The sequence below is a fragment of the Propithecus coquereli genome, unplaced genomic scaffold, assembly GCF_000956105.1.
Source record: "Propithecus coquereli isolate 6110/MARCELLA unplaced genomic scaffold, Pcoq_1.0 Scaffold99, whole genome shotgun sequence".
NCBI lineage: Eukaryota > Metazoa > Chordata > Mammalia > Primates > Indriidae > Propithecus > Propithecus coquereli.
Window position 1 is genome coordinate 7901504 of NW_012156284.1, and position 10550 is coordinate 7912053.

The 10550-nt window shown below is 48.9% G+C and overlaps 1 protein-coding gene across 1 annotated transcript; it reads right to left on the bottom strand.

The window, feature by feature from the left end:
* Positions 1-3970: 3970 nt before the first annotated feature.
* Positions 3971-5131, bottom strand: LOC105827223 (melanoma-associated antigen 10-like). Its single transcript, XM_012665254.1, has 2 exons — positions 5020-5131; positions 3971-4866 (listed from the first exon to the last, which is right to left on the bottom strand). The coding sequence occupies exons 1-2, from the start codon at positions 5129-5131 to the stop codon at positions 3971-3973; spliced, it is 1008 nt and encodes a 335-aa protein (XP_012520708.1).
* Positions 5132-10550: the final 5419 nt, after the last annotated feature.

A 10550-nucleotide genomic window follows, 5' to 3' on the forward strand; every position in this document is an offset into this window, starting at 1 on the left:
GTACATGTGGCTTGTTTTTCCATTCTTGGGATACTTCACTTAGTAGAATGCGTTCCAGCTCTATCCAGGAGTATACAAGAGGTGCTATATCACCATTGTTTCTTAAAGCTGAATAGTACTCCATGGTATACATATACCACATTTTATTAATCCACTTATGTATTGATGGGCACTTGGGTTGTTTCCACATCTTTGCAATTGTGAATTGTTACACAGAGATTTTGATGGCCTTTCCTCATCTACCATGTATGAGAGAGGCTTTGTTTTTTAACCACATGGGCAAGCTCATTCATCTATGTATTTGTACAGTGGCCAATTTCAAAAAAATACATCACGTTAAAATTCTACTGCAAATATCAAGGTGATGTTAAAATCCATCTATCTAACTTCAGGGTTATATCCCAATAAACAGTAGATTATGTGCCAAATCAAATTCTATTTACAAGCCGATCTGGAAAATGCTTTAAGAATGCGTTAAATATACCTGAGAGAGATGGCCATGTATTAGTTTCCTAGGGCTTCCATATCAAGTTACTACAAACTGGGTGCTTTAAAACAACAGAAATGAATTTTATCATAGTTCTAGTGGCCAACAGACCAAAATTAAGGTGTTAGCAGGTTGGTTTCTTCTGGAAACTTTGAGGGAGAATCCATTCCATAGCTCTGTCCTAGCTTCTGGTAGTTGCTAGCAATCCTTTAAATTCCTCTGTAGATGCATCACTCCAATCTCTGCCTCCATTCTTCACATTCCATTTTTCTGTGTCTCTCTGTGTGTCAAATCTCCCTCTCCTTTCTCTTATACCAGTCATGGGATTTAGGGCCCACCCTAAATTCAAGATGATCTCTTCTCAAGATGCTTAATGTAATTACATCTGCAAAAACTATTTCTGAATAAGGCTACATTCACAGGTAATGGAAATTAGGACTTGGACATATCTTTTAGGGGGTCACCATTCAATATACTACAGATCACTGTAAACAACACCGTCCAAACTGAACTTTTAAGTTAAAGGAGCTGCTACTATTAGAGGGTGTCTTAGTCTGTTTGTGCTACTATAACAAAATATTAATAACATAGATTGGATAATTTGTAGACAATAGAAATGTTTTTCCCATGGTTCTGGAGCCTGGAAAGTCCAAGATCAAGGTGCCATCAGGATTGGTGTATGGTAAGGGCTGCTGCTTCCAAGATGAATCCTTTCGGCTGCATCCTCCAGAGAGAAGCAAGTGTCATAGCAAGGCAGAAAGGACAGAAGATCAAGAGAGCTCTTCTTTCAACTTCCAGCCCTTTTGTAAGGGTGCTAATCCCATTTGTGAGGGTGGAGCCCTCGTGACTTAATCACCTCCTAAAAACCACACCTCTTAATACTGTTGCATTGGGAGTTAAGTTTCAGCATGAATTTTGGAGGTGACACCATCATTCAAACCATAGCAGGGGGGTTCCAGAATGAGGGAATGAGACAATCAGGGGATGTCTTCAGGGAGTAGAAATACCCTATGTCAAAGAGAGGTCAGGTGATTCTGGATTGTTCCACTGTGAGCAGGGCACAGCCCTCGGAGGAGGCCACAGTAACTAGCTGGTCATCAGGCCAGGTTCCAGAGTTTGACAGGAAGGCACAATGGGTAACACCAAGGGAAGGGTGCTGTAATGTGGGAAAGTGCTGGGATAGGACTAAAATGCCATCACCTGGACTGACTCAGCTATTGAGATATCCCGGAGCTCCAGGCAAGAGGACACTAGGTTAAATAGAGCTCAGACAATCCTCACATAATGTTTTATTCTCATTTTCCCTTCCTTCTTTAGGCCTGTTTTTAGTACCTTGGCACAGGGTCCTTCTTTTTGTCACCTAAGAGACATTATGGAGAAGTGGGAAGAGAAATTAGTTAAGAAACAGAAGGCTGGGAGGAGTGGGACCAATGTGTACTCTACATGAACTCAGACCAGGGGTCAAGTCCCAGTCCTTTCACTTACTAGCCATACGATCTTGGGGAAATTACCAAACTCTATGAGCCTCAGGTTGTTCATATATAAAGTGGATTTGATAAGCCCTGTCTTATAGGACTGCTGGAGTGTATGTAATGTGAATAAAGCACCTGGCACAATGCCTGGCTTATACTGAAACTTTAACGAATGACAGTTATTTTGAACATGATTGACCGCAGACCCTACCACCCTTTCCTTTTGTTGTTTTTATCTATCCAAGACATCTCAGAAAATATGCAACTGAATAGGAGACGGAATATCAAGTCAGCCAAAAATGCAGTTTCACAAATAAAACTCATTAAATTTTCCCTCTTAGAGGATATAGTAATTTGGGTGTAGGTTAGTTTCCCCCAGTTTATATAACTCAAAACTCCTAGAATTTAAATTTGTCAAAGACCAACTCCTTCCTTTCCTCCCAACTGATCATCCATTCAAAACAATTTTAATTCATTTCACTGCCACCAACTCCTAGATCTTGCTTAGATTTGGCCAAATTACAGTCAACATAATTTACCTTTAATGTCACTTTAATGGAGTGAGCTCTGGATCTCACCAAGGAAAAAGAATGCCAGCCTAGTGGCTTCTAGGTACTACCACTCTACTTCTCAGGAAATTCTTACAGATGATGTGTATGAAGTACCTAGTTCATGCAGTGTTCAACTGCCCTGGGACAAGAGTTCAGGACACCATCCACACCTGCTCCAGGCACAGATTTCCCTCCAGTTTTTCCACAACCTAAATGTAACTACTAAGCAGTTTTCCGTTCCAGGCTTTTCTTTCATCTATAAGATGCACTGTCTGAGAGTCTGGCCCCCTGCCACCACCCACAGCTTAACTTAAAATTAATTCCCACACCAGGAATTGCAGTTTCCCCAAACCCCAAACTGCTTTGGCTCAAGGCATTTACACTTGACAGCTCACATCTAGAGTCCCACTTCCTTGCTCATTCATTCTTTTCACTGGTTCTTTTGGTCTTAAAGGACATCTCAGCAGTTTGCTGATATGATTGCTGTTCCTAGACTCTACCATTCTATGGGTAGGGGTGTGTCTTGCTTATCCAAACATCCCTGCAATGACTTCCAAAGAGAAAATACCCAATTACCATTTGGTGAATAAAGAATTAGTGAGCAGAAGGTTTAATTTATTAATATTTATTAACGTTTCTCCTATTTTCTTGAATAAGCCAAACAAATCCAGGTATTTATCATTTAATTTTACAGAATAGGCTAAAAGAGTTAAAGGAATTCAAAAATTAAGCAAAGTACATTTTTCTCTATATTTTATGTAAATCTGACAATCATTGATAAACATCAATAAATGTGTGACCAATGTTATTCATAAACTTAGATTCCCAAACTCCTAGCCTCAAGCAAGCCTCTTGCCTAAGCCTCCCAAAGTGCTAGCCACCGCACCTGGCCTCAATATACTCAAGATTCTAAAGATAATAAATTTTCTATTAAAAGGAATAGCATTTGAAAAATATCAAAAGATAGGCTGGGTGCGGTGGCTCACACCTGTAATCCTAGCTCTCTGGGAGGCTGAGGCGGGCGGATTGTTTGAGCTCAGGAGTTCCAAACCAGCCTGAGCAAGAGCGAGACCCCGTCTCTACTAAAATTAGAAAGAAATTAATTGGACAACTAAAAATATATAGAAAAAATTAGCCGGGCATGGTGGCACATGCCTGTAGTCCCAGCTACTCGGGAGGCTGAGGCAGGAGGATCGCTTGAGCCCAGGAGTTTGAGGTTGCTGTGAGCTAGGCTGACGCCACGGCACTCTAGCCCAGGCAACACAGTGAGACTCTGTCTCAAAAAAAAAAAAAAGATAAACCTCAGTGCCACCTACATAGAAAAGGAACATAAAGTTGTTGTACACTCTGTTCTCCCCAGCCTGACTATGGCCCTCCCTACTTAGAGCCTTCACTGCCCTCTTTAAACACAGAGTGAAGAATGTGCCTCATTCTTCACTTGGGGAAGGTGAAGTTGCTTACTAAGGCTGTGCAATGAACATGGCAGCACCCCTATCCATGGGGTCTATCCTGGCCCTGGCTCTCTCTTCCTCATCTCTCAAAGCCTCCTCATACCAGTCTGAGAAGGCAATGGCATCAGATCCTTTGACCTTGGCCAAAAATTCCAGGACTTTCATCTTGCTCGTTTCTGCACGTGCTCTTGGACCCCACAGAAATTCATAGAGTGGAGGATCACTTAGGGGCACCTGCTGATATTCCAGGTAATTTTCCCGTACCCAATCTACAGTAAGGAGCTTCCTCGGATCCCCATAAATGAAATGCTCCTCCCCAGCATACAATCCCATCATATTCAGGAACTCCCAGATACTTTCTTCAGAGGCACAGTTACCCTCTATGAATATCACACCCAGGATAGTTATCAGGAGACCATTTTTAGGCATGCTCTGGTTGTCACTCAGCACCTCACTATAGGTGAGATCTAGTGAGTTGACAAGGACATAGGAGTGGCCAGTGGGGTCCACTTCCTTCACATCGATGCCAAAGATCATCTGTAAGCACTTAGATGCTTTATTAAAGATCACAGGGAATTCGTTTTTGTAACTTTCGGTGACAACCTCGAGCATTTCCGCTTTTGTGATGGTATCCTTCAGTTGATACTTGAGGATCAGGGAATGCAGCAAATCAGTCACCTTTTCTTCTAGTAGATCTTTGGGCAAGGATTCAGCATCTGTTGAGGACTGCAACATGCTTGAACTCTCCTCCTCTTCTTGGCTGCTGGGCTCTTCATCTGATGTGCTCCATGAAGTGGAGGAGAAATAGGAGCTCTGAGCACTCTGGGGAGGACTCAGCATCCCAAGAGTAGGCACCTCTTCCTTTAGAGTTCCCAGAATCGGAGGAGAGAAGGAGGAGGAGGAGGAAGAGGAGGAGCAGTAGGGAGGGGAGGAAGAGGAGATAAAGGAGGGGGTTGAGGGCAAGGGAGAAGAGGGGGGGGGAGGAAAGGGAGAGGGGGAAGGGGAGGAGGAGGGAAAGTAGTTGCAAGAGTAAGAGGAAACAGAGGAGTTCTCCCCCTCCTCCTCCTCCTCAGATGCGGGAACCTGTACATCGACCAACTCCTGTCCCTCAACTGGGGCCTGAAAGCCTTGCTCAAAGGAGAGGCGTGGGCGCTTTGGCAAGTGAGGCATGATGACCTTTGTCGGGAGCAGCAGGTAGGAGTGTGAGCAAGAGTGGGTGATGAGATCCCACAGACCTGGGGAGAGAGAGACAGTGTTAGTGGCCTCAGCTGAGGAACTCACCCATAATGGCTCTGACAAAGGCTGACTTGTAGGTCTTCTCTTTAGCTGAGCTCTAAGGACTCACAGGTCTTCTGTCTTCCTAGACTGACTGACCCCTAGGAAACTGTAGGAAGATGTGAGAAAGCTCTTCAGGTGCAGCCAGTCAGCAAAACTTGAGGCTCCAGAGTTGACAGTAGGGTGGGTGGGGTTGGGTGCTGTGGGGTTGGGTTCCCTCTGTTCTGGGGGATAGGGCCCTTGGTACATATTCAGAGTATATGCCTCACTTTGACTGGGACTCCTCTCTTCTGTGACCTGAGTGCATGCAACTCAGACCAAGCCCCTCGCCCCCAGTTCCTAAAGCCCCTGTAAGAGGCATTCAGAGGTCCTTTCAGGCTGCAGACTGCAAGCACAGTTCTGTGCTCCCCAGGGCTGACTGGGGTGGCAGGCGGATTCTGTAAGGTCCTCACACTTCTGGGGCGGATGGTCTCCCTCTGTGCTCACTAAGGTCCTCATCCTTCCCCTAGCAAGGTCTGGACTCTACCCCTCTGCTGGCCTGAGGCAAATTCTCAGAATAAGATCTCGCATTCCTGAGATCAAAAAGAGGAAGTGAGAGAGCACCACCTCCAACCATGCCTTCACAGAGTGACAGCAAGGGCTGGCCAAACTCTGTGGGGATCCCATCTATTCTAGGTGAGAGGTACCCTCATTTGTCATCTTGATGCCTGACAGGGCCTGGGACTCCTTCCTCTGCTTTACTGGGTCTACCCGCCTCAGAACAAGCATTCACTTCCCTGAAACTACGAAGACTGAACTAAGAGTGCACCACTTCTGGCTTCTATGCTCCAGAGCCTCCAAGAGCTGAAAACAAGGGCAAGGTAGGGCTGAGCGTGCCTTCAGTCCTAGGAAGGGGCAGTGTGCCCTCAGTCCTCATTCAGGGTCCTTACCTTAAATCCTGGCAGTCTGGGACTCCTTCTGCAGACCTAAAGTGGCTTCCCTTCAGACTGTCACCTTTTCAGACCAAGGTCCTAACCTCCTGAGAACCCAGACAAAAGTGAGAAAGCACAACATCTGGCCACCCCTGCCTGGGCATTCCAGGGCTGACAGAGGGGCTGAACTCCATCTGTTCTGCCATAGGGGATTCCCTAAGTCCTCCCTCATAGAATCCGTCTTTACTCTCTGAATAGCCTGAGCTACAACCTGACACTGTTCCATCAGACCAACACCTCGCCTCTGTGAGGCACCTCCTCCACCCTGGGAGAAAGTGAGGGTGCACCACATCCCACCAACCCTGCCTGGGTCCTCCCAAGGCTGAGAACAAGAGACAGCCAGACTGTGGGATCTCTTTTCTCTCAATTGGGAGTTACCTTTTGCTCTGTTCTCACCAAAGGTCCTTACCTTGACTGCTGGTAGTCCAGGAGGAGTCCTTCTGCTGACCTGATGTGGCTCCCTCAGTTGACCTGCCTTCGTGGTCAGTCCAAGGCCCTCACCTCTCTGAGACTCTTAAGACAAAAGTGAAGAGACATCACATCCAGCCACCCCTACCTGGAGTCTCTCAGGCTGATAGCAAAGGCTGGATCCCACCTGTTCTGGGATGAGGAGTACCCTCTGTCCTCTCTCAGAGTATTCCTCTTTGCTTCTTGCAGGGTCTGGTCACATCTCCTCTGAGGACCTGACCTCACCCTCTAAGATTGAGGCCTCACCTCCTGGAGGCACTGGCACCCACCTCATGGAAGAAGTGAGGGCATACCATGTCTGGTCAGTCTTGCCCAGATAGTCCCAGAATTGACAGCAGGGACATGGTGAAGTTTCTGTGGGTCCCCTTCTATCTGGGTTAGCGAGTACCATTAGTCCTCCCTCAATATTTTTACCTTACCTTGACTCTCAGCTGATCCTGGGACTCCTCCCTCTGCTAATGTCACAGGCTCAGATCAAGGCTTTCACTTCTCTGGGACACATGAGACAAAAATAAAAAGACACCAAATCTAGCCACCCCTGCCAAAGGTTTGTTATGCTGGGGGACTCACTCAGTCCTACTTCAGAGTATTCACTTTTATTCCTAGCAGGGCCTGTCCCACCCTCTGTTGACCTGAAGTCTCCCCCTCCAACCAAGACTTTACCATCCTGAAACACTGCAGGCCCTTAATTCCTGGTCGAGCTTGTGGCAGAAGTTAGAGCTCATTCTATTTGGCCACCCCAGCCCAGATCCTCCCAGGGCCGGGAACAGGGGACAGTCAGACTCCCTCTTTTCTGGGGAGAAGGGGAAGTGGACCTTCAGTCCTCACCAAGGGTCCTTATCCTGACTCCCCGCAGAGCCTGGGACTCCTCCCTCTGCTGACTTAATGTGCTCCCCTCCACACTGTCATCTCCTCAGACCAAGGCCTTCACTTCCTTGAGGACCAACCCCAAGACAAAAGTGAGGAAGTGCCACACCGGGTCAACTTTGCCTGCAGTCTCCCAAGGTTGACAGCAGAGGCAGAGTGGGCCCGGGCAGCATCAACCTAGGGTGGGAGGTACTTTCAGTCCTCCCTCAGAGTCATCACCTTGATGCCCGGTAGGGCCTGAGGCTGTTTCCTCTGTTAACCTGAGGTTACACCCCTCAGAAAAAGCCTCACTTCCATTGACTCTCAAAGTGGAACTGAGGAATCATATTTGGCAACCCTACTCTGTGCCCTCCCAGGGCTGACCAGCAGAAGCCGATTTCTGTGGGATTCCTCTCCTAATCCTCTTCAGAGTCCTCATCTTGACACCTGGCAGGGCATGAGACTCCTCCTTTTGCTGAACTCAGGCCACACCCGATAGACCAAGGTTGTCACCTTCCTGAGACACCTCCCCCCAGACAAAAGTGAAGGGGTGCCATATCCAATCACCATGCCTCTAATCCTCCCTTGTTGACAGCGGGGGCGGAGAAGAGCTGGGATCCAATTGCTCTGATATAAAGGGTTTCTTCAGTCCTTAAATTGACCCCTAGAAGGGTCTGGGACTCCTTCTGCCAAGCTGACATTAAAGAGGTCACATCCTGTACCCTTGCACGAGATTTTCCAGGGTTAACAGCAGGGGAGCCCATCTGTTCTGCAGCAAGGGAGTACCCTCCATCTTCCCTCAAAGTATTCATGTCAAGGCCTCACTTCCATGAAGCAAGCTCCAAATGAGAAAGTACCAATGTCTGGGTCCTGCCATGGCTGATGGGGGTGGGGAGGGCATGCTAGGGTTTTTGTGAGGGCCCCCTCTGTGACGGAAGGTCCAATTAGCCATCCTAAAAGTATTCACATTAACTTCTAACATGGCCTGCACTGCCTCCCTTCTGCAGACCTGAGGATGCCTCCCTCAGCCTAAGGCACCCGTCTCCCTATAAACCCAGAAAAGCAGCTGAGAGGGTTGATGACTAATTCCGTTGCCTGAGGCTTTTCAGTGCTCACATGAGGAGCAGATTTCTGTGAAACCTCCACTGTCCACAGTGGGAGGACCCCTCACTCAACCTTCATGGATGTCAACTTAATACCCGGGCGGCCTCACACTCCTCCCTCTGCCAACTTGAGTCCGGCCCCCTAAGAAAAAGCCTCCCCCCTCCCCCGATAATCCCAAGATGGAAGTCCGGAAACACCAATTTCAGGAACCCTGTATGGAGTCACCAAGGGACTACAGCAGGGATTGCCTGTGGGCTGAGGCCCTCCGCTACCTGGGGTTAGAAGTCTCCTAACTCCTCCCTCAGGGACTTGAACTTAATACCCGGCAGGGCCGGAGACTCCTCTCTCTGCCGACATGAGCAGAGCCCTCTCAGGAAACGTCTCGCTCGCCCCCCCCCCCATCCCAAGATGGAAGTCGGGATACACTACATCTGGGAGCCTTGTCTGGGGTCACTAATGGCTGACGGGACAGCAGGGGACACTTAAAGGCTGAGGCCTCCCCCTCCTTTGGGTTGGAAGACCCCTCACTCCTCCCTCAGGGACGTTAACTTAATACCAGGAAGGGCCTGGGACCCCTCCCTCTACCGATCTGAGCAGAGCCCCCTCAGAAAAAGTCTCGCCCATCCCCCTCACCCCAGATGGAAGCCTGTATACATCACATCCAGGAACCCTGTCTTGGGCTTCTCGGGGCTGACAACAAGTACAGGGCAAAAGTCGGGCCCCTCTATTTGCCGTGGGAGGTCTCCTTCCAGGTTCTCAGTTTGATACTGGGCAGAGCCTGGAAGTCCTTCCTCTGCTAACCTGAGTTGGGCCCCTTAAGAGGAAGCCTTATTCTCCTCAAACTACTAAAATGGAAGTCACAAAACACATCCTACCACCCCAGACTGGGGCATCCCAGGGGCACAGCCGGGCTTTTACCCCCAGCCCACTCTGTGGGGAGAGATCCACTGTCCCTCAGGGTTCTCATCTTAAACTCTGGTTGGGCCTGGAACTCCTCTCTCTACCAACCTGACCCTGCACCCCTCAAAGACAGCCTCACCTCTCTCAGAGTCCTAAAATGGAAGACGGGAAACAGTACTACTGAAGACACCAGAGAGAACTGCCAGGGCAAGGCGGGGCTGCAGCCCCCTATATATGTGGTGGGAGGCCCCCCAAGCCTCCCTCAAGGTTCTCCGCTCCATGATTGGCCAGATCTAGGACTTCTCCCTCTGCTGATCTGAAGCCACACCCCTCAGAATGCCAAAATGGAAGTCGGGAAACAGCACATCTGGGGACCCTGCCTGGGGCTTTCCAGAGGTGACAGCAAGGGCAGAGCGGGACTAGTGTCCCCTTTATCTGCAGGGAGAGGTCCCTTCACTCCTCCCTCAAGTTCCTCACATTGATGTCTGGCAAGGTTACAGAGTCTTCCCTCTGAAGACCTAACTTGGCCCCCCTCAGATGAATGTACATTTCCCTCAAACTGTCAAGATGGAAATCAGAATATACCACATCCGGGGACCCTGCTTGGTGTCTCCCATGGGTGACTGCAGTAAGGCGGCAGGAGGCGGGGAGTGGAGGCGAAGAGGTAAGGAGGGTGGAGGGGGGGATGTTGGGATAGAGGGCCTCCCCCTTTGTGGGGTGGGAAAAATTCCTCAGTCCTAGCTGTAGAATGTTAGGAACCGAGGCAGTAGTGAGGGCCCCTCTCACCGTAGATAGAGGGGACACTAGGAGTGAAGGAACTTCTAACTGCAGTTAGAGGGAGGCCTCGGCCCCCACGATGCCCCTGTTGTCGGCCCTGGGTGACGCCGGACAGAGTTCCTGGATGTGGTGTATCCAGACTTTGCGTTCCTCAGACTCCCAATATGGAAGATGGAGGTGGCTGGGGGCGGAAGACAGGGGGAGGGGGAGGGAGAGATGTGGGAAGGGGGGACAGAAGGGGAGGTAGG